Source organism: Pseudopipra pipra, chromosome 1 (genome assembly GCF_036250125.1).
Source record: "Pseudopipra pipra isolate bDixPip1 chromosome 1, bDixPip1.hap1, whole genome shotgun sequence".
NCBI classification, from domain to species: Eukaryota; Metazoa; Chordata; class Aves; order Passeriformes; family Pipridae; genus Pseudopipra; species Pseudopipra pipra.
Window position 1 is genome coordinate 146,843,964 of NC_087549.1, and position 25,012 is coordinate 146,868,975.

Consider the following 25,012-nt stretch of genomic DNA (forward strand, 5'->3'; position numbering starts at 1 on the left):
TTAACTTTTCTGTAATTCCTTCTTAATGTGGAGAACCTACCTGCCTGAGTAGGTTCTTCTGGTATGGGAATAGCCCAGATATTGCATGAATTTAAGAATACTCAGTCAAAGTTTGAAATGTGTATATTCTTGTGAAACACTAAGGCCCCAAATCTCACAAATTAATTATGTGGTGATTTAAAATGTAAGGTCACTGCTTATCTGTCATTAATCTTCTTGTCCAAATCACAGAGATTGGCAAGAAAAGCAAAGTTTGCTAAAGGACAATGCAACTGAATCAAGAATGTCTCACAAAAAAAGTTAACATCTTTACTTCCATCAGCATCATCACAAGCAATATTTTTCCATTCATATAAATTGCTACATGTGGGATAGTCATCCCCTTAAAAATAACTCTGCAAACCGAGTACATTTTAAACTAATCCAAACTGTTACACAGATTCACTGCTGCACATTTTTGGTGAATTAATGGCACAATCAAACCACCCCTCATTTCCAAGCCGAGAGCTTACCAGCTGTGACTGTATCATACATCTAACCCTTTCTACACCTGACACTGCTACACCTGTCAAAAGATTACTGAACTAAAATTGCACCTGACCCAAATATGCAGCACTCATGAAAAATGTATTTTTATTGTAAACTGAACGTATCCCCAAGAATTTTCAAAAATGCACAGAACTCCAGCAATACCACTCTCAGTTCATTTACTGTATGAGCACATTTTGATGTCATGCAAAGCAACTTTGCAGGTTTTTCATTAAGTCAGTAACAACTTCCTGACTGGAAGGAAAAAGTTCTTATGACAGCTCTCAAAAGGAGGAGAGATGGAAACTTCAGAGCTATTCTGAATAAAGAACCATTGCTTTAAAAAATCCCAAAATACTCCCAGCACATGCCCTCTGTCCACAGCCATTCCCATTGTCCAGTCTGTTTGCCACATCGGCATCTCTCCCAAGGACAACCAAATCCTTACAGATCACTGCAATCACTGACAGGCTGATCAGAAAAGGCAACCCCACCATAACATCACTGTAACATCATTGTTCTTCCCCTTTTAACTCTCCAAGAGCAGCGTTTTGGCATTACTTAATTCCTCCATAATTTACTGCAAACTTAGAAAATGAAGCACAAGGGGGGGGGAAAGGAAAAAAGAATAAATGTAGCTCTAATTGCTCAATGATATTCCAACAAAGACGTTAAGAAAAATATACACAATTCCTTAAACTTTTGAAAGAACATTTCTATGAGGTGAGTTAGACCTTGCAAAAGAATTAAGAATAACGAGTTCAAAGCCAAAGGGTGCATTATATTTAGAGCCATATGATTTATTCAAGGTGTAGAAGTCGAAATCCTCATTTGTATAGTTGACTTTAAAAGCAAACTAGAGGGATAAATCATTAATTTGCAATGTATAAGGTCAGTGTTTGCTGTTCCTGCATTAGTAACAATAAAGCTATTGTAATTCCTTAAATATATCAAAGCTACCCGAATTTAAAATGGAATTCCATCTATGACTCATAAAATGTAAATGCAGAGGTGTAATTTTTTACACAAGGCAGGTTTAAGCCTTTAGAGCATTTAATATACAAGGACTAATAAATGATAGCACTAAAAACTATGATCACATCAGCTAAATGGATTATAAATTAAATTTCCATAATGTATGCAACTGAAATACAAATGTAGACATAAATCAAGGTATTTTCTAAACACAGGTTAATTACACAAATTCAAAACCTGTCTATTTTTTATGCAAAACAATCCACTTAGCATTTTTCAAACTGGTCTTAAGTCTTCACCACTTGCAACACTTGATCCTAGAAGCCTATCAATAATTCCTTGTCACGAAAAGCAGCAATAGGTATATTGAAGAAACTTGTATGTTATTTTTCAAGTGTCTGTCTTTTATGAGTGTTTATTGCTAGAAATTGTGCCAAAATGATTTGAAATAAAAAGGATTAATTATGGTAGAAGCTTTTTAATATAAGTGAGTGCAGCTGCAATGCAATTAATGCAAATTGTGACGCTATCAGGAAAATAAATGTGAACAACATCACTGGCTATTTCTGTTTGCTGCCAAATAACTTCAGTAATTTACTACATTAAGAATCAATAAAAAAATAATGCATTTCAAATGCATCACTATTAATCTTCAGGTAGTTCCAAAGTGAACATTTATAACTTCATCTAAAAACTATATAAAGCATTTTTAAATAAACTAAATTGTACAGTTTGAGAATAACTTTAATTACTCCTCCTCTTAGCTAAGTGATTGCAATATTCAAAATAAAGTATTTTTGGAAAGAAGACAAACAGTAGTGTTTTAATTAGTTTGAAAGTCAAGCTGTTCTAACAAAGTTTAATAAAAAATGCACCGAAACTCTGGTAAATAAAGTCACAACAAACTTTGGTTTTCCAATTTACCTTCAAAGAGGTAAATTCCACCATTACAGCTCCAGCAGTGTGTACAGATGCTAAGAAATGCTGTGTACAACATGACTAAATAAACTGGAACTTTGTTTCCAGATTCCATCTAACTTCCCTTTTTCTCAGTCAGCATAAATTGATCAAACTACCTGTTGTTGCAGAAAGATGCAATTCCACCCCTTCCTGCCAGAGCAATGAAAACAATCAGGTTTTGCTGATTCACCGGGGCTTGTTTGCAAGTAGAGGTTGTACAGTAGAGGCTACAGGATCATTATAACATGCTGAATTAGTTCAAAATTTGCCGATTATTTGTGTTGTGCTTTGTTTGGGCTGTTGGGTTTGGGGTTCACAAAGTGGGGTGGCTGTTGATGGACACACATGGGACAGTATTTGAAGTTGAGCTTGCTTTCAAATCCAGTCAGAGCTTGCTTTCAATCAAGTCAGATCCAACTCATAGCCACAGCTGAAACTGGGTAGGAAAAGCAAGATCATTTGTTCACCATGAGCACAAACCTGGAGCAGCCAGTTGCTCATGGAAGTCCACCCTGATGGGTATTTCTCTCACTGAAGGTAATCCAACGGCCCAAAGGGAGATTTCAACTCCTTCCTTCTTTCTCCTTAGTGAACTGCCTTGGGGCAGTTACCTAAATTACCCTATTTTAAGCTTAGGGGTTTTTGCCTGTTGAACTCCCTGAACTGGCTTTCTGCAACATCAACATAAAGGAGGCAGGAGCCCAGCACCAGTGACAGGCAAGGGAATGGTGACCACCAGAGAGGTACCAGCAGTCAGATTAATTAGCTGCAATATGAAACTGCATCTTTAGAATATGCTTACATATGTATGTAGTGGGTTGACCCTGGGCAGATACCAGGTACCCACTAAAGCCGCTCTCTCACTCTCCCTCTGCTCTTCCCTGGCTGGAATTTCTTCTCTGCAACAACCTTCTATTCTTAAATATGTTATCACAGAGGCATTACTATTACTGGCTCCACAGGACAGGAGAAGCTTCTAGCAGATTCTGAGAGAAGCCCCCCCTGGAGCCCCCCCCCCCCCCCCAAACCCAGCCACAGAAACCCACTAGAATGTACTTTAATACAATATAAGCTCGTGCTCTTCCCACAAAAGTTGTCCTCTGTTTTCCTCCCACAGCCAATGAGTAACAACACTGGTAGAAGAAACTGGCTTGCTCTTGGAGAGAGATGTCTTCTTCTGTTTGCCTCATGAGAACTTCCTGTTCATACACTGCTCCAAGAGATCAAAGCCAGCAAACTGAACCAATTTATACTTTAGAACTAATCTCTTCTCAAACTTCAAGTACTCTCACCCTTTGGCCAGTTTCCTTTAACTCTGATGGGACTGATGCCATTCTGTGATGGATTCTGAGAGTTCATGTTCCCAACTTTCCTCTCCGATGAGCCCCTGACTTGACTTCATTGTCTCTATCCTCAAGTCCCATAAACTGCAATTGACTCACATAAGGCAAAAAATCCAAGCAGGAAGTCATGAAAGGAGCAATTGGTGGTCAAATATGGCATTAGACTTCTAGTTTCTAATGTTTAGATGTGGGGTCAACACAAACACCTTAACAGAGCCTATACAGAATTCTGCCTCCCTGAAAGGCTGGGATATTAGCATTCCAGCTGGACAGAAGTGCCAACATTCCCAGGAGCTAAAAGGTTATGCCTGATGAAAATGGCAACCTGGATTCCCCAGCACTATTTCAAACTCATGTAGGTTAGGGATGCTCTTTACGCAAAGTTATGACATCTCTAGAAAACTAATAAAATAACTTAAAAGATTCTGAAACAACAAAACAAAAAAATCTGGGTTTAGGTAACAACCTATTTTTAGTACTTCTCACCCCTGTCTTCTCCCAGTTATGTCAACCCTTTTTTATTTTCTTACGATATGGTTAAAATAAGCTTTTTTCTGGTCAGAAGGCCAAGAGTAATTATTTCATTATGGAAAAAGCAGTATTCAGTAAAAGGAACTTCATACACCTCTCTCCCCCTTTGTGTGTGAGTGCCTGCAGAACACACCAGAATATTAAAAATAAGCAAAATAGCAGAAAGCCTACTGTGGTTAATAGGCTTTCACTTCACATACAGTCTGAAGCCTATTAATTCCCTTCTAAATAATCTTGGCTACCCGGGATCACAGTACATTTGGACTGTAACTGATTGCAGCATGGTCTGGCTATAGAAGCCTTTACTCAGTTCAGTGACAAATCACAACGTGGGCATCTACAGTGATGAAAAATACAATGTTCAGATACTTATCAATATACTGAATGCATTCATTGAACATCTTTGATGTGGAGGAACAAGGAATGGTTCTTTAAGACAAGCACCTTTCAGAACCCAGGTATGCCATCAGCTGTAATATATTATGGAATGAGGATCTGGGCTGGAAGGACAGCTGTATCCAGGACATAGTGAGAAAGTGACAGTTCTCTGGTCAAGGAGGACTTCTTATTTCAACATAATAATGCCTGACTGGGACTCTACATGGTAACTATCATGATATCATTTAAGTACTACATAGTCACATAAGGTTCAGGTATGACCCCAAGATTTAGGAAATGGCTCTTCAGAATGAAAGGATTTCATGCCACGTTTTAAATTTGGACAAAATTTAAGCTACTCCAGTCATTTCAGCCACATGAGCATTACAACATGCTGAATAAGGTTCAAATTGTGTAAACAAATTGACAGCTGAACTAGCTAAGTCTCCCTCCCTGTGAGGCAGCTTTAGTGACTTTACTTACACTTTCAGGTCTACAATTAATTCTCATTTATTATTTCAACTAAAATCTTTCTTAAGAAAAATAATCAGGCATTACTCCTACTTTCCATTAATCCTTTACAACCCAGAACTGTATTTTACAATATAAACAATGCTAAAGTCATATGCCTAGAAAGATGCACGGCTTTTGGGCTGAGGCAGTAAGTGACTGAGCTTAAATTCAATTATTTCCATAATCAGCCCCCAAGACCATAACCTCTTCTATTTCAGTAATTTTAAACAATTACTATTAAATAATACTTAGCACTTACAGAGTGCAATAGATCTTCAAAGTTGTACAGAACCGTTAATAAAAATGATCGAAAAATAGCAAAACCATTAGAACTTCCTTCTACCTTATTATTTATATCCTAGAAATATCACACTCACAAAGCCTTTGGGGACAGCAAAGCCTTTTCAACACCAATGAAAAAGATAAAACTAAAAATTTAACTTACATTAAAATTAACATGTACTCATATTTTTGAAGCATTTTTAAAGCCAGCATTTAGAATTTTATAGGTAAAATAATTTCTTAGAAATATGCTTAATAATGTGCTTTAAAGTGAGCAAAACCAAAATGATATTGTTCCCAATGCCAATATGGTAAAATAAAACTAATTCTCTCAGGTGTGTGTCACAATGCAATGTTTGGGAACTTTAAGTCACTGTTTTCAGCTCCCTGAGCTTTCCAGTAGCAGTCAGTCAGATGTATTTTTATCACCATGTTAATAGGAAATTTGGTACATCATCCTCCCTATATCACTGTGAAAATTCACAGCTCACTTTTTGTTCAAATACTGGATGCCTTTTCTGTCTTTAAAAAAGTAGGAGTCCAAAACTCTGCAGCCAGATGTCTGTAATTTGGCTTCTGAGAGCTTTATTCATAGCCCCTGCAGCAGTGCCAATATCATCACAGATTTCAAAATAATTTTTTAAGAAAAGAATAAAGCCTTTTTTAAGCTGCTTTTACTTCAGATTCCCCACTCACTGGGAATTTGAAGGTCAGCAAGTACAAGTTCATGGAAGTTCCACAGATCTGGGGGTTGCAAGACTCAGGTGTGAAGGACCTGCTGTCAAATCTGCTGCAGTCGGTGCAAATCCCTGAAAGGCCTGGGAAGGCGTGTGACAAGCACAGAACAAACCCCTAAATGACTCTTAAACACACCTGCAGAAAAATGTAAGGATTCATTTCCAAAGGCTCCATTGGAGCATATGAAGTGTAATGACCTTGAGTTAATTTTTAATTTAAAAATAGAAAGTCACGCCAGTAATTTTATTCTAAGAGTTTAGGACATATTTAATTACAATAATGTTTATTACCTAGAGAGTGCTTCAGACATGCCAGCGTTTGCTGAAAACCACCATTTCATCAGCTTGATACTTTCTTTCTGTTTTAATAAGAACAGTTATCTCTGTAACTTAAGCCACATAAATGATATAAATTGCTATCGATGTCGTTTGGGGGGTTTTAAGGGATGGGAAAGGGAAGGACTATAGATACCTGGGGATGCTCTGGATAACTGATAGTTATCATTCATTACTGAAGTTCCAGTAAAGGCTTAATAGATTTTCCTTGCCTCAAATTTAAACATAATTTAGGAAGAACTGAAGATAAAAGGAAGACATCTCCTCCTTATTTAAGTTTAATCTTCTGAAATACTAAAACACTTACTACTCTATAACTAACCTCTGGATATGCTTTTAAGATAAATCTGTATTTTAATAGCAGTGAAACTAGTCATTTTTAAAGACAGTTCAAACAGAATTAAGAATTTCAGTAAATATTCCAAACTTAATTGATTGAAATGGATGTAGGTGTTCCCAAGTGTGAAAAAAGATCAGGATACCATTACCACACACTCTAACTGTTTATTTATTCCCTGTCTAGGAACCTGATTTAGAGGCAATAAAATGCAATCAGTACACAAACCAGAAGCAGGAATCATCTGCTAATGGAACTTTTAATTGAGGAGTGACCACTGACATGAGGTAATTCTTTCCATACAGAACTCCTTGCAGAGACCTCTATGCACTTTATCACGGTAAACAATCACTAACATATGCATTAAAGAAAATTTAAATACATTATGACCCAATAAATATCACAATCCATCAATACACACTTTTCCTTCCTAAAGATTTAGAGTTAAAATACCACATTTCAGCAGTCTTTTAGCGCTAGACATATATTTACAAGGTTACTACTAACATAGCTATTTGTAATCAAAAGATAATTGGTTATTTTAAATGCACCAGTACACAAAGGAATTGTCAAGCTGAATAACTGTGTCAGAAAACAGATTCAGATTAGTTTCCATCTGCATTCATAAATCATTAAATAACTTCCCTAAGGTATCAATTTTGCTCTCTTGCTCTTGTGTTTCTGCACACAGTGTATAACTAAAGGACCATGCCAGTTCACATGGCAAATTCCTGCTCTGATTCCATTTCAGATGATTCAGGATTTTCCGAGACAAATGATCATCAGCTAACTTGCTTTTAAGCAAAATGCTGAGTCTATGAAATCATGTGCAGGGTAACTGAAATTAATAAAACAAAGAGTTTATACCAATTACCTCCTCTTTGCATCAGAATCACCAATTTCATACCTACCTTTCTAGGTACTAGTAGTATCAATTGTGGCTGCAGCACAAATCAATTGTGTACTGATCTAAGCCAAGCCAAAGTGGATCTAATTAAGTGGACAGTAAGAAAAGGGAAAGAGACTAAATATCATAAGGAAAAAAATCCCCATCCTTCAACAGTCAGAGAAGAAGTAGCAGTGAAGTGCTCAATGCACCGTCCTATCAAATATTCAAGTACACAAAAACCCAGTGCTCGTTGTACAGTTTTCTTGCTTTTTCTCTCTCTGAGTTTTTGGCACAGAAAGGGCACTCAAATATGTTGTCAGAAACATTCCCTTGAAAGTTTTAACTCCACAACTGCATCCTACTGATAATTTAAGAGTTTAGGATCTGATCCAGATCCTGCTGTGAAAAGACTCCCACTGACTCAGTCCATCTTATATAAGGCCCAAGAATGATTAAGAACTACTTTTGTTTTTCAGGAAAACAGATTCTATAGACACTGTTAATGTTACAATTGCACCTCCCAGACAGGCATAATATCTTGCACCACAAACAAGCTATCACAGCTCTATTTAAAGTTACAAACAGGAACCATAAGCCATGCTCTCTAAGACACAGAAAAGTAATCTAATCAATAATTAGGTCCCACATCTACTTCTAGGGTAATAAAATCTGTATTTGATGTGCTATTACTCTTCTAAAGTTTAATTTTACCAAAGGACCTATTTTATAACTCGTTTTTTCAATTACATGTGTTTAACAACATTTAGATATGTGCACAGAACAGTCTGTTGTATCTTAAATCAGTATAGTAACCTATAAAAAAGTCATACGAAAATAAACAACTTAGACCTTCATCAATATAATATCCACCAGGCCATGGAAATTACTGACCTCCTATATACCATTAAATATTAATGATCAAAGACTAAACCTAGACTGTCTAATCTATCCATCACCAAAATAATGCTAAAATTCAAAATAAACACATCACTTTTTCTCAGTCTTTACTGCTTCTTCTACAAACATTCTTTATTTGGGTCCACAAAGGAAGAACTCAGTTCAAAACAACTCAAAAGACATTTTGTTCTCCATACTACTTTCCCAACTGTTTAAGACAAAAGCTGGGGTTTGGCAAAACAAATTTAAATCTTTTCAGAAAACCTTAGTGTACTCTCAGGACTGCATGTTCTATTGCTTAGAAAAGAGGATTTAGTACTATATTTCAAAAAATAGATGTTCTTCAGCAACATGAACGTGTGACTCACACGTGCTGTTCAATATGCTGGAATAAGAGAGTTAGAGATGGTAGAATTCAGTATAACCAAAGATGCTGAGTGCATTAAACAAAAATCTCTAGTGTCAGAAAAAGTCGCTCTGTTTAAGATGCAAAGAGAGTCACTGCAAAACAAAATAAATGCAAGCACTAGCAGGTTTATGTCAAAAAAGAAGAAGAGGAAACCATAAAAATTATCATACTAATCTATGAATTTCCTGCCTTATTCTTAAACTAATGCTGATGCTTCAAGAAATTGAAGGAAATTATCTTAAGAATTAGCTGCTTGATGTCAAAGAATTCCAAACACAAAGAATGTCCTTTTCCACAACATCTGTCACAGTAGCAACGTTGAATAAATGCAAATGTAAACTGAAAATGGGGAAAGATAATACAGTATATACAACACTGAGTTTAGGTCTAAATGTGGTGAAGTTCAGATGTTAATTCTCTGTCACTGTTCTACCAACCACTTCTTCCATGTTTGCAGCAGACCACTCAAGAATCAGTATGGAGAAAATCCTCATTTAATATTCCCAGGTGCTGCTTCCAAATTTCCTTGCTCTGGCTACATTGCTTGAAATTTTGGCAGCCTGTCAAAATAGCAACTTTTGTGTTCTCCTGAGCCAAGTCCACTACGTTGCCAAACCTGCAGCAGGAAAGTCTGCACACGGAAAGAGTTTCAGTGCTGCCAGAACAACTACTGCATGTGGAAAGGAAGTTAAACCACATCAGATGCCTCCCCACAGCCCAGAACTACCTTGTAACAGAGGAAAAGGATAAGAACATCCAGACCATCCATTCTTCTGGGAGACCACATGGGACAACAAGACTGTACTTTCCAGAGAGGACAAAAAAGAGAATTTGGGGCTAGAACTCCTCTGCCTGAGTGTTCCTGAGAGCCCAAAACACCCTTGGCTCTCAGGCAAAGCCTGGACTCTGGGAGTCACTGCTGTGCTTCCAGTGGGCACCAGTGAGAGGTTCAAATTTCCAGCACCTCCGGCGGTGGGAGGCTGTTACCAGGAGGGTGCTTGGTAAGCTGAGCTTTTACTTTTAAGGAAGAGAAAGGAAAATGCTTAAAAGGCACCAATGCTAAGATAATATTTACATTTCAGAGTAAAGTCACTGAAAGTTGAGAAAGGTAAACTTTGGAAGTGTTTGAGTAGCTGTTGTTTAAGCAAACTCATTTCTGCTTTTTTTTTTTAAGAATGATTTCAGACAACATGTGCAATTACACGATCACATGGTATTACTTCTACAAGACCTCATTCAGTGACTATAAAAGTTTCATGAACAAGCCATGCAGTTTACACACAGATTTTAACTTCTTCACTAACTACAAAAATACACCCTAAATAGTCAACAATTTATCTAGGGTTAAAATAATTAACGTGGTTTTGATACACTGTCTTTAAAGGTAAGTTTTAAATTTTCAGATGTTTCTACTTCTGAACTAATTAACAGAGAAGATGCCAAGCTGTTAGAAACTTCCTGATAAGAAGAAAAACTGAATTGGATGTAACTCTATGGTAGTGAAAGCTAAATGCATTTGGATATTAGGATGAAATGGTTACCAAGAGACAGATAAATTCTATAAATTATTATATTTTAATGTATTTGTTTTCTGATAATATTGAAGCTTCTTAGGTGAGAGTTTCTGGTGGCAGCACTCTTTACATACTGGTTTCCACAAATAAGAAATTGCTGTGGATGCCTGATTGCTTCCTTTGCATTATATCTATTTTGTTTACAAAGGGGCTTTTAATAATCCACTATTGCTTTCAAATAACTCTGTGCAAAGCATTAAATGGGCACATTTTTGAAAATGGATGAGTGAGTATTCAATAACCTAACCAAGATCACAATACTGGCAGGTTTTGAATAGTATGGTCGTGCCTTATCTTTCTGTTTAATTCATTAAGTCTCTAAATACACTACTAAAAAGGTGTCTGTGCACCTGGATAGGAGTAATTATTAAGTAACACTGTCAGTTCTTACCTTATCTAAACATACTGCAAAATCAAAAACAATTTATGCTTTCAAAATATTAAATAATAAATCCTTGGATTTTAAAAAGACAAAAGTAAAACTATACTTGTAGTATTTTGTGAGATAAAACACATGTTGCAACTTCTGTCTCTATAGGATTATCTTCAATTACAGAAGGCAATGTGTTGTTTTGACAGAGGAAATTGAAGATACAAAACTACAATCTTTTTTTTAAATATTGTTTCAAGCCTCGCCTATCAGTTGATCCCTGCCCCATTCATAGATATACACAAAACATTTTTGTGGTGAAGTAACTTCCTTACAATACCACAGTATTTCCTTCCCCACTCCAAAAATCTATACATTCAGAAAGAACATAAAGACTTGGATATGTAACACTGGTCATAATTACAAACTATTGTATTAGTACTGAATCCATCTGCCATTAGGAGCAGGAACATCATGCATAGACTATTTCATCGAAATGGCCGATTTGAAATTTCCACTCTTCAGGAAGTTTGGATGTGGCAGTAGCTGGGATGCACAAGCAGAGAATTCGCCTAAAGTGGCAGTTCAATCGAAATCAGTTGACTGGCAACTCTCAAGAACATCACTGTTTCAACAACTCAAGTTTGCCAACAACATCCTCCTAAATCACTTCCAGCTACACTACAAAGACATCAAACTGCATGTTAAATCTCACTGCAAGTGAGCAGGATTTTACCCTCCAAAATAATTCAGGCAGATAAATGGGACTTTTACATCTAAAATACCTTCAGTTTTAGATAGCTAAGTAACAGTCACTGTTGTTTTCTTCTTTTTCTGAAATGGAATTTGTATTCCGAACTTTGTTTCACATTACAAAAATTATTTCAAGGGCTTAGAATGAAATAGCATCAGTACTAAACCCGACCATAAAAGAAAACTGAATGTAATTAATGTCTGCAATGGTTTCTCACTTTTTTTCCTTCCCCCTTTAATTTTTCATCTAGCTCAACAAGTATCTATTAGCCTTCGAACATTCACATCACCAAAATATCAAGCATTAAAACTCAAGAAATATCCAAAATGTACCAAACCCCGAACACATTAAGTGAAAATTAATTTGCATGTGGCTCTTAAGTATGGCAAATGCTGATGGCAGATTTTAAATGCTAGCTAGAATTCTACACTTTATACAATTAGAAACTTTTTAAAATACTACTGTCATATATTCCAAATGATGAAAACGTAATGGCAGTCATATTCCAAAAAGGTCCAGGTTAAAAATCACCATAAGCAGAGCAGACCTGCTGCCTTCAATCAACTTAACTTTAATCAACAGGATATACACAGAAGCAAACACATGCACACTTTGCTCAACTGGCAGTCAGGATATAGCAAACCCTCTGTACTTCTCAAGTATGTAACTTATTAAAAGGAACAGAAATTTAGGTGATATATAATGTTCAGACACAACATCTCAAAGTTATTTTTCCTCAAGACTAGGAAAACCATTATTTTTTTCCCATCTACCCAAATCCAAATAGAAAAAAAACATTACTGAATAATTTCAGTACTGCTATAGCTTTATATTCTACACCACTGTTTTTACCTTTCCAAGCATTCTTCCAAGAAAGTAGTAATGTCGGGCATATGAGTCTCCAACGAGCATCTGTGCAGCAGGATTAGGGTAAAGAAGTCCTTCATTGGTGGTCTTAAAAAATCCCTGGTTAGGGTTAAATCCTGATTTGAGTAGTTCATTCAGAAATTCTCTGAAAATCCCACCACCATCAATCCCAGCTTCATCAAGACCATGGGCATTAAGTAAATGAACACGAATGCGCTTTTTTAGGTCAGGTTCTGCAGAGAAAGGAGAGAGACAAACTCAGATGCAACCATCTGCTTCAATTCTGTCTGGATAAAAACACATGTAACTACACATACAAACGTATCTAATGTTATATTAAAAACTGAACTAGTACATAGTAGCAAAAGTCCATTACTGGCTTGAATTTTGGAATATCCAGTTTGTGAAACTCATTTTGTAGACAGGGTCTTGCTTTAAGAGTCATTGAAAGAAGAAGTGGAAAGACACTAGATAGAGGAAGAAAAAAAATCCTACGAGATACTTGAAAAAGGCCCAAGAATAATTTGAAAATTCTGTTTGTGAGTGCAAGATTCAGCTTCCTCCTGCCTGAAGGAGCCATCAATAAGCACTGCATTCCCATTGATTCTACAGAGCCCTGGCTCTGTGTGAGTACACACTGGACAGCACTGTATATACAGACTCAAGGAATCATTAAGGTTGGAAAAGACCTTGAAGATCATGAACTCCAACCATCAACCTACCATCACCACCACCACGACTGCCACTAAACCATGTCCCTAAGTGCCATATCCACATATTTTCTGAACACTTCCAGAGATGGTGACTCCACCACTTCCCAGGTCAGCCTGTTCCAACGCTTTACACCCCCTTCTGTGGTGACTTTTCCTAATATCCAATCTAAACATCCCCTGGCATAACTTGAGGCCATTTCCTCCTGCCCTATCACTTCTTCCCCAGGAGAAGAGACAGACCTCCACCTGGCTACAACCTCCTGTCAGGGAGTTGTAGACAGTGATTGGGTCCCCCCTGAGCCTCCTCTTCTCCAGACTAAACATCCCAGCTCCCTCAGCCGCTCCTGCTCAGACCTCTGCTCCAGACCCTTCACCAGCTCTGTTGTACCTCACAAATCCTGTTCAGTCCATACGTATATGCTGGCAAAGATCACCAAAGCAGAAAATATCTAATGAACTACACAGATAAATATACAAAGTACAGTTATTTGCACAAGTAAATGGGAAGGAAAGCCCCATAAGAGTAGGTTGGAAAAAGAATGAGACTGCAATAATCAGAAATTACTTACGTAAAAATGAGGAAATGTAGCTGTTTACGAACTTTCACACCTCAGAGCAGATACACCCATAACATACTAGTCAAGTAAGCAAATATGTAACTACAAGGTAAGAACAGTCATGTGTTATAAACAAGCTGATAACTTAATTGTAAACCTACCATTCTCAGGAGAAAGTTTATCATAAGCATCTTCATAAATATAATTTCTTCTGATAGTGACATTAATTCCATCCAAAAATGGCCCATCTCCTTGAACTTCTTGTTTATCAGCATAGATTAGTCTTTGAAAAATCTGTTGAAATGGGTGAAAAGAGCAATCATGTCATTGTGCAGATCTAAATATTCAATGAGAGATCGTTATTCACTACTGTTACTGTCCTTTGAGCTGCCTCTGGAAATCACTTTCAAGTGATTTGTCTTCTCTCTCACTGAGCTGCAGAAACTTAATACAGAGCAATGACTGAGGGGAGGGAAGAAGACGGGATAGATATGCAAAAGATTTCTTTGTGCTAAGATATCATCCTCAGTTCTTTTTACATAAAGAGGCACATCTACAGACATTGTGCCAGTGATTCCAGTTTTCTCTCCCTAACTTTCAGAGTTCTGAAATGTAAAGTATTCAAAAATAAAGGGAAAAAGTCACATGAGTATTTTGCACACACAGAGCTTATCCTCAATACTAGTAGATAATTTTTTGTTGCCATTTGCAATGCTTAGGAACATTCCCAGTAATAAGAAATTAGGTATCAGTTCCCCTCTCACAGGCAGTGAACAAATAATTCAAAGCAAAATCACGGATAGGACTGCCACATTAAAAAAAGAACCAGAGCATCAGACCAACCAAAAAAAATTATGCCAAGTGAAGTACAAATTGAATTTCACATTGTCCCTCTTCGAGTCTTCACAACAAGAACCTGTTCACCTGAAGAGTACCTGTAGCTGACTGTGCTTCTATGCCAAGATATAGCACAGGAGGGGGTTATCTAATGTATAATACTATTCCCTCCATTCAGGAAGTGTATGTTTACTGTATTCTCTCTTGGCACCACTACCATACTCAATAAATAGTCTAGTACATTTACCAAGGGATGTAATCTCCCAATAATATCTCAGACAGTTTTTTAACTAAGAAGATAACGTGAGAGTCTGCAGGGATGTTTCAAACCAACAAATTTACCATGAAAGAGGAAATCTGACCACAGCAGACAAAACTGCTGTAAGGTTCCAAATCTACTGTTTCTATGGGCAATTGCTGTTGGTAGAGAAGATGCTCTCCAACTAGGAAGATTATAATATAGACAAAGCCAGATTCTTCCCTAAGGTACACAGAAGGAAGACAAGAGAAAACAGTCCTAAGCTGCAGAAAGAGAAACAATGAATGGATGTAAAGAAAAAAGTTCACAGTAAGAGTGATTAAGTATTGGAAGAGGTTACATGAGAGTTTGTGAAATCTCCATCTTTGGAAAGAGTCAAAACTCATCTGGACAAGTCCTTGCACACCCTGATCCAACTCTGAAGTTATTCCTCTATGAGGAAGGATGTGGGCTAGAGCACCTCCAGAGGTTCCTGCTGACCAAAAGTTGTCTCATTTTACAACATGAACACACGTAGCCACAGGCACCTTCTTCCTATGTACAGGACATGAGAATATGCTCACCACCACTCTCCTTCCTGAAGCATGACTAGATACAGTTTATTGTTACCCAACTCTAGATGGAAAGAATCCCTTGGAGGTTTATCTCATAGCAAAACTCTTCTTGGTACTGAGTCTGACTGCTACATAACCCAGGGTTCATGCAGATGTTAGTTCTGAAAACAAGAACCTTAATGTATAACTGAAGCATTTACAATGAAAAGTAAGCAATGCTGCCTGAAGCACACAACACAGGAATTAACATCACCATAGGCAAGCTGACCAAAGTATGGCTTAAGTAGATGAGAACCAATGCACTTGATACAAATTGGATTCATTACCTCCCACAGGCAAATATCACACTGAAAGGCACAATCCCACTGTGCCTTAAGGCTAAAGAGGATAATATTCCCTGGGGTCAGAAGGCTGAAGAGCCCACCATGAAACTGGACTCTGTAATTGCTTGTAGGAGTATCTGTTATCTGGTAATTCAAGGTAAAAATCTCATGAAGAAGTCAGAAAATGAAAGGACATATGGAACACTCCCCACACACAAACAGCATTGAGCTGTATTACCACATTAAATTACAAAGTAATAAATGGCAACTGATTAAAAGAATAAAAAAAAACTTATTATGGTCTTGATGTGGTGTTTTCTTCCCTTACTGGAAGCTGCTTTGTAGAGGCAGTGGGAGACTCCAAAGGAATGTTGACTCCTCCTATGACACAAAAAGGACCATCCATATTTGGTCCACAACGCAGTATAAGAGGATCTTCTCTTTGAACTATGAAAGTTCAGTCTATACCTTTATCCCTCTCTCCAAGCTCTGATGCAATGGTTATTTCAGTTTTTGTGATAAAACCACACAAGGTTCTATTGCACCAGAGAAAGTTTTATGCATTCCAGAAACAATATATGTGCATCTCAACACAGCTCTGAGACATCCAGAGGCTGCAGGCAATGACTAAGTCATGGCATAGAAATTCCTGCCTGAGGTCACTTCCAATTGTTTCCCTGTAATCCTAGAGCAATACTACCAGACAGATATTAAGATGTTTGTTGGATAAACTGTTTTTGCCTGGAAAAATCACTCATTTTCTACCAAAGTTGTCACTGTCTTTTTTGAAAAATACCAACTGGCTTTCACTATGGAATTATTCTTCATTCCCTTGATGGTGTCTTGAAACTTAATGTTTCCAAGACAATTCAGGGAGCAATTTTTAAACAATTGATACTGTTGACAACAAAACAAAATGTGCATAACAGAGTAACAGCTTTAAAAATACTTATGAGGCAAAAAGAAATACATAGTAGAACTAACAATTACATGTATATAAATCTAAAAAACATCCAAAAGCAAATCCAATCAACCAAGTACAAGAATCTTGCAAGTTTTAAGCTACATAGTCTATTGAAGTTCAGCTACTCAGCTATGAATGCAGGAACTTAATTTCTAGGCATTATTTTTCCTGAATGAACATCCATTATCTCATTCTGAGCAAACCCACCCATCTCTCAAAAGCCTCCAGTTGTGACCTTGCCATCTGTTCCTTACGGACACACAACTGGTCAGTGCTCTGCAACCACAAGAGGGTGCAATCACGTAGGTCAGTCATTGAACTGAGCAAGCAAACTGCTGCCGTGTATCTCGAATACATGTTTCTAATTCTAATGTAATTATTACAAAGGCCAATGTAACTAGTAAAATAAGAGGAAAGTTATTAAATGTTCAGTTGCTGTGGGCACTGAAGAAAAACAGTACAGACTGCCATAATCCTCTGCAGGGGATTGATCCAATTCCTACTTCACTAAGTGCTCTTTTTACACTTACTCAAAACAAAAAGCTAAAAAACAAATTGCATATTAAATTAGAAATTAGGTACCTTTACTCTTTCTTCAAAAGGAACTACAAAAGGTAGCTCTGTCAGAATTGCAAGTTGTCGTTCTTCAGATACAGAAAGAGGTGCTGGTTCCAAACCCACTTAAAACAGAAATAATAATTTTAAAAATTTTGGAAAGAACATTTTTTAAACAGTTTATTTTGTATCAAGTGACTCAATCTACTTTGTATAAAAATATATACATTAAAATAGTTTATTTACTACTTAGTCATACAAAGCCTTACCTTTCTTTAAACATTAGTTGCTACAGGCAAACTGAAATATAAGTAGTGAAAACACACAAAATGCATATAAAAATAAGTACTTCTGTATCTCTTTAGTTTATTCTTAAAAAAAAAAAAATCAATCTTCTTATCCCTGACATTTTAGATTTTGAATTAAGAAAAAAATACATGATAGAACACAATCAGGAAGCTGTAATGATTTAGAATTCTCATTGCAGGAATACACAATATTCCCATCCTGATGATCAATACAGTTTAAAGTTATTGTGCTTTCAACTACATCATCTAGATTCAATCAAGTCATTTTAGGCAAAAAAACTAAGAATTAACCCAAATCTCATGAAACGAACAGAAAGCATTTACTGCAATGAGTTTTCTCTCCCAAGGTCACAGTGATCACATTAAATCCTAGTCACAGCATAAATAGTGAAAACATCATCAAGAAACTGCATGATGTACTTAAGAAAAAAACACTAGAGAAGAATTCAAGAAGCCACAGCAGAGAGACTCACTCACACGTAGTTCCCAAGCTACTGTGCACCTCCTCTGAACCTCCTCATACCCACAGAGGATGTTTTTAGGAAACAACTCAACTTTGGGTGATGCAGTGCAGAAATTATAATCCTGTTTTAACTTCATGGGAGGAAACTCAGCTGCTGAGCACATATCTGGCCATGAATTAATTAACTGCAATCAGTATTGCTCTCTGACTAGACACTGTGGTTAAAGGTCCACCTAGGCTTCAGTCTACAGAGGAAACAACACCCAATCTTGTTTCATTTTCCCCCTTAATAACCACCTTTCTGAAAAAAGACTCCAGAGTCTAGACTATTCATAGACCATATTACAAAATAAGTAAATGTTCTGTGTGTCACTACCCAGTCTGCAAGTTCATGATGACAGCTGCAAGTTTTTTCCTTTGGCTCCTACCAGTGGTGACAAGCATCTTGCTGCCCTTCTGTAAGTGGACACTATCTTAATGTTCTTTTGGCTTTTTGTTTTTTTAACTCCTCAAAGCACTTTAAGTAGTGTTATTTTAAGCACCAATTTAATAGGACATGACTCAAAATATCACTATACTTGATGTATATTCATTTGGGTCAGATTTCAACATTGCAACCCGATGGAATTTCTGATAAAATGCTTATCTGTGATTACCCTTAGTTTACTTAGTAAACATTTTTAATTAAAGTCAATGTATGCAGCCTATTAAGCTAACAGTTAAAAGCACTTTAAATAAAAAGTGCATGTACAGCAAAGGTAAACTACTACATGACTTCGACAGTTCAATTATTTCAGTCAATTAGTCAATTTTATCTGCATTTCTCCATCACAGCTTCTTTCTTTAAAGAGAAATATGGGATGGAGTCATCAATACAGAGGGCATTTAGAGCTCACGAGTCTGCCATTTAAGTAAATGAAAAAGTACAAATAAACATGACCATATGTGATTCAGCAGTACTTTCATGCTAATTGGCTTTAACCCACATGGAGTCAAGAGGAATTAAACAAGTCGTGCACATTGTTACCTGCTTGTTTTCACACATTCATGTTGATTGCACTTTTTTTTTAGCCTGATTTCATATGAAAATGAGGTTTACATGAACACACTGTGTCTCTCTGTCATCTTTCTTCACCATCTTGCCTCCAGCACATCTTTTGAGCTAATCAGCTGAACTTTAACTTTGATAGAGAATGGGATATTCAAAAACACCAAGCATTGTGAACATTTTCAACTGGACAGAGAAGAGAAATTCCTTTAGTGACCTGAATGCAGAAACAGCAAGGAGAGCTCTATTCAGTGTGTCAGCTTGTCTGACAGCCAGCCAGGAAAATGAGGGCGTGCAGCTGCTCCACTCCAACCACAGCATGTGTATTCCTTATCCACCAACTGCCCAGAGCAAGGCAACTAACAAAATGGAGGGAACTGATGCTATTTTGGGAAGGAAGACAAGCGAGAGAGCTAAAGATACTGTATATATGAGGGGAAGGAGACTAATAGCAGGAGAATGTGGAAGTATTAAGTGTGGAACAGGTCTGACAGTGGAGAACATCAAGACAGTACATGCAGCTGTCAAGAGTCACGCAGGTCAGTGAAGAAACACGGATTGCTGATGTGGAGTCTGTAAGGTACACAGAACACAGGCCTGCTGAAGCCTGGCTATTTTTGCTAAAACCACCTGCTTTTAAGTCTTCATATTATCAATCAATTAAAATAGGTGATTTCCAAAGAAAGACACCAAACTGAAAAAATTTACTATTCAAAATTCTGAGGAATAATTACACCGGACTAACCAGTTGTTATATGGCAACTACACTAATAAGGTAATCAAAGGAAACTTTTACCATCATAGCTACTCAATTAAAAAGTATCATTATAAGAAGCCCTTAGGTTTCAACCTTGGACAAAGCTTTTCATTCTGTACAACTCTATAGCAGCATTCAAAGGCTGCAGTCCTCTCTACATGATCTACTGTATATGGCTAAGCTAACTCGAGCAGATTACATCATCTTGAAAGAGAGTATGGGCTCTTGCAGATAGATCATTTTGCTGCTTAAAGGCCCCATTTTTAATTCATTATTAAACCTGCACAAGCATTAGTGATTTAATGATTATTTTACCTGAGCACAGCAAGGTAAAATTCCAGTATAGTGTACCTAAAAAGCTCAAAGAAACAGACTGTCTACATGAGAAAGCATATTGGCACAACTAAGTTAGTGTAAATTTATCCTGATTGCTAAGTTTGCCCAATTCTCTCATCTTTCTCTAGAAGTATTCCACAAACCCCAGATATTTTGAATAATTCAGGGGGTTAGGTTTCTTATCTAATTAGAGACAATATTTATAAATAGTAATTAACATTTACCATGTTAAGCTTGTTACAGTTTAACATATAATGAAGATGCTTCTTTATAGTAAACAGTAAAAGCAAAACCTCAATTCTTTACATCTTCAGCAACTGCACTAATTTTCTATCTTATGCAATTGCATTTTATACATACTAATACATATATTTTTAAAACGCATTGTTTGTCCACCTCATCATTTCCCCTCATCCAGGCCAGTAGAAGCTTAGGTAAAGCTGTTATTAAATAACATTAATTATTCTAAAGATATACCCACGTGTATACAAATACACTATTTTTTAAAATATGTGAAACAAAATTATGAAAGACTGCCTTGCTTTTGGCTACCAAGACTTTAATACAAAATACTCAACAGAACTCTAGAAGAGGTAGATTTTCTTTGCAAAAGGCAAACTTTTTTTGACTTAGCAAAGCAAAAATTGCATAGACAGTATCTTACCATCCAAAGTAGATTGCAGTGGTCCTATTCTTCCCATTCTTCTGACTCTCCAGACATGTCTGGCTGATGGCACATACAGCTGTGTAACCTAATAAATTAGCAGTATTTAACAGTTAAACATTATGTAATTACACATTATAAACTACTATTACATAGTAAATATATATAGCTGTGACATCCAAAAGCATGTCTGAATGCCTAAATATCTTCATTTCTAATTATTCCTCCTTATACTTGTATCTTAAAGCTGAGTTGCAAAATTAACAACAGTATAATATAAAGTCCACTATTTTTTTAAAAAACATTAAGTTTTGGTATTTAAGATACTAGAGAAGCTGAGTTTGAATTTTGAGATGTCAAAAAAATTCTGTTTACTTTGTACTGAGAATCAGGTTAGCACCAGAGTTCAAGAGTACTACTACTTTCCCTAAGGTGTGTAAGCACTATTTCCTACAAATTATAAAGAACACAGAGAAATGAGGATCTTAAACACAAGCCAAGCAAATGTGCAACCATAAAAAATAAACAGAAAAGTTCACTTTTAACTATTCCATGCAAAGCTTCCAACTCTTAAGTCATCTAATGTGTAAGGCACTCTGAGGTGTAACTTGACTCCTAAACTCCAGGTTTTCGATGATTCAAAGGATGCACTTACACTTTCATATCAGCTTTGTCTTTTGCACTCACATACACACTTTTTAAGCCCAATGTCATTTTTTTAAAAAGCTCTTAGAAAAAAAGTCATTTCTAGGTACAGAAAATGCTAATGAATTTTCTTTTATTTTGGAAGAGAATTTGGAGGGTGTTTTCCCCACTACAGAGCAATCCTTTTATTTAGCATTCTTACTATGAGAAAATGCAATAAAATGCCACCAGATTTTCAGTTCTTCTCTGTTACAAATGCAAATTGCTTACACCATTGCACTGTAGAGCAAGTTTTTCTTTATGGATTGGAAATGTGATTTAACGTAAAAGTTTCTTAACAGATCCAAGACTTTTATATTAGAGAAAAGCAACATTATTCCAGGTTTTAAACCACACAATCTGTTCAACATCAACATCAGTGATACTGTCAGGAATCAAACCCTCTACCACTGAAACTTTGGCACCTGTAAGGCTTTGTGGAAAAGGACGTGGCTCTTACCTTATCTGCTTTAATGTTTTCTTGTTCTGAGAGCCAGTGATTTGGCGGGCAGAAATTTCTCCTCGTATCTCTAGATTTCAACATCTTCACTAAGTTTGTGATGACCTAGGAGTCAGAAACACATCCATTACATTCAGCAATGTGAATGAAATTATACAGTCCACAAGCACAGTAACATATGAAAATGTTACTTATTTTTAACTTACAAAAACTTGCTCTTAGACTTAACACCTTAGAATGCAAGTAAGTAATCATGGTTTACTTGTAAGTCATCAAAAAGAAAATGGCTTATTAAAGTCTCATTCAAAAAACTAATAACCAAGAATGCATAGGACTTAGTAAGACTGCATACCTAAATGTTGCATGCCAGTTCAGGGAAGCCTAAACAAATCATTACTAACACTAAATTACTTATTTAAAAACAATAACACCTAACCAGGTAACTTATACCATGTTCCTTTTTTTTTTTTTGCTGATATATGTTTTCAGTAATTAAATGTGTGAATAGATACATGTTTTGGAAGAGAGAACTATACAGCTATTCTTTCCTACCACTCACTCCAAAACAAGAGATTCTGAACAATTTGGCTGATTATTAGGTTTTCTTTGTCTGCATGGAGAGAGATTCTTGATTTTTTTTTTAGGGAAAATGCTCCACAGAAGAAAGGAACTTCTGCTTCTGTCTCAAGACAAAGGTCACATCGATCCTTCCACATTAGGCAAATCTGAGGGATCAACTAATAAACAGTGAGTATTTCTGCCCACAGTCAATAAATTTGACTAACTAACCAGCAGAATGATGTGATGCTCTTCTCAATGGCCAAACTGTACAAAAGCAAACATCAACTTCAGAAAGGAGAGAAGGCAGAAACATTCAACTGCCAATAAAACATTAACAGCAAAAGTTACATCTCTAAAGTAGATGAAAAATGAACTACTACTGGTTGCTGCATTAACAAAAAAAGCATTTCCAGCTAAAGGTGTCTTGGAGTAGTCCAAGGAATTTGCTGATGACATCACCTCACCACACACCGAGGTGATTAGCTGTGTGAAAAAACAAGTGCTGATATTCTTAAGGGTAAAGCTCTACATATGAAAATACACTGCAGGTTCTCTTCTTGTCAATGAATAGCTTTTTAGCATTTTCAAAGCTGACTAAGAGAAATAAATATCATCTCACCCAGAAGCAACTAACAATTTATCAAATGAACTGTACCCTCCAAGTTCTTGTCTCTATTGAAACAGATCCCAGGGTGACTAGCTCAGTTGTTTACACTGCACAGTAAATCCTACCACAAGATTGCTAAAGGGTTCAACATACCAGATTCTGAAAGTAAAGTCACTTCTGAAAAGGGCCCAGCCCAAATATGCCTGAAAGCAGACTGCAAGATGACCATTTCCACAAAAAAAGATGGTTACCGAATGGTCTTCGGGTGATTACCATAAGAAGTCCTAAAAATATGTGTGAGGTGGCTTGTTGCAATTTTAATTTAATATGCACAGGTATAATGTATTATTGTAATGTTATTTTCAAACAAAAATGTGTTAGGTAGTAGCCTCTTAGTGTGTTAGTAAATTAGTAAGGCCTTTCCCAAAAGAAGGTACAAGCATTTACCTGAAAACCACCTAGTGACAGCAGTTCAACAAATTTTGGTTATCAGCTGAACCACAGGAGGTGATGATGCACACACCTGCACTTCTCCCAACCACAAGCAGATTACCTGAAACCACTATGTTTAATTCATTTTTATTCATAAGAAATTCAAATTATAAAAGGCAATTCTGTTACTATTATAACCATACAGTCAGGAAATGAGAAAACTGAGCAGATAATTGGTTTATTCATATCTTTCTAACAAAACTGGGTGGCTGAGAAAAATAGTTATCATGGTCACTAGGGTGTCTTTGCAATTTTAGTATTTTTCTTGGCAGTTTCCTCCAGTCCCGGACCAAAAATAAAAACAGGTACAGATACCAAGCTAACAAGTACTCCACCTCAAGCACAACTGCCATACTTGGTTGCATATGTATGGGGTGGCATACCTGCTGTCCAAAGCTGAACCACATCAGGCCAACACTACATAAACCATAATTAAGTGGAATCAATAGAATATTAAATTACTAGCCTAAAAAGACATTATCACTGCCACAATGAACAGCCTTCTGTTTTGCAACTTGTAAGTACAGCACTTGAAAAATTAATAGAAAGAAGTGTACACAAAGCTTTTCTGAAACCATCTTGCTAAAAGACAGTCTTAGTGGGCAGGTGTCAAGAGTAATAGAGTTTAATGGGCTTTCTAAAGGATTCTGTGTCTAGATGCTACACAATAGACCTTTTAACATTCAGTTTTTAGAGTAACATCTTGAATGAAGACAGAACAAAGAATGCTATTAAGGGAATTGTCTGATTACACAGGAATTTTCATCACCTTGCCCTTATAAAATTCAGTGCAGGTCAGATGAGTCACTGAAACTCTGTGGTCTCATTACCACTTTAAGTACGATAAACATTTTTAAAAAGGAAAATAAAATCAGAAAAGACTATCCATGTGAAGACTACATGAATAAAGTATTTTACAAGCAGCTAGAGAAATCCTAAAGGAAGCTGAATCAAATTAGGGGAGATTGGAGCTACTCCTGCAGAATGCATGGGAACTGAGAACACACTTGTTACCTCAACTCAGGACTCCTTTGTAAGAAATTTCTGAAGTATGTATTCTATTGAAAGGGAAGATGCAACACAATAAATAATATTAAAATGGGGATTTCTTTCTAATAGTGCCAAGTGCAAGTAACATTTAAACTAAAATTCAGCAAAATTAGCAACTTGATTTCATAGGATTAACTCAA

The 25,012-nt window shown here is 36.5% G+C and overlaps 1 protein-coding gene across 1 annotated transcript in view; it reads right to left on the minus strand.

Moving 5' to 3' along the window:
* The window catches only part of UBE3C (ubiquitin protein ligase E3C), a 70,258-nt gene that overhangs the window by 12,971 nt on the left and 32,275 nt on the right, over positions 1-25,012 (minus strand). Inside the window, exons 14-18 of the mRNA XM_064638117.1 lie at positions 22,163-22,267; positions 21,019-21,106; positions 17,470-17,567; positions 14,112-14,244; positions 12,666-12,913 (exon numbers count right to left, since the gene is read on the minus strand). Of these exons, the coding sequence (XP_064494187.1) occupies positions 12,666-12,913; positions 14,112-14,244; positions 17,470-17,567; positions 21,019-21,106; positions 22,163-22,267 (672 nt within the window). The remainder of the gene's footprint in view (positions 1-12,665; positions 12,914-14,111; positions 14,245-17,469; positions 17,568-21,018; positions 21,107-22,162; positions 22,268-25,012) is intronic.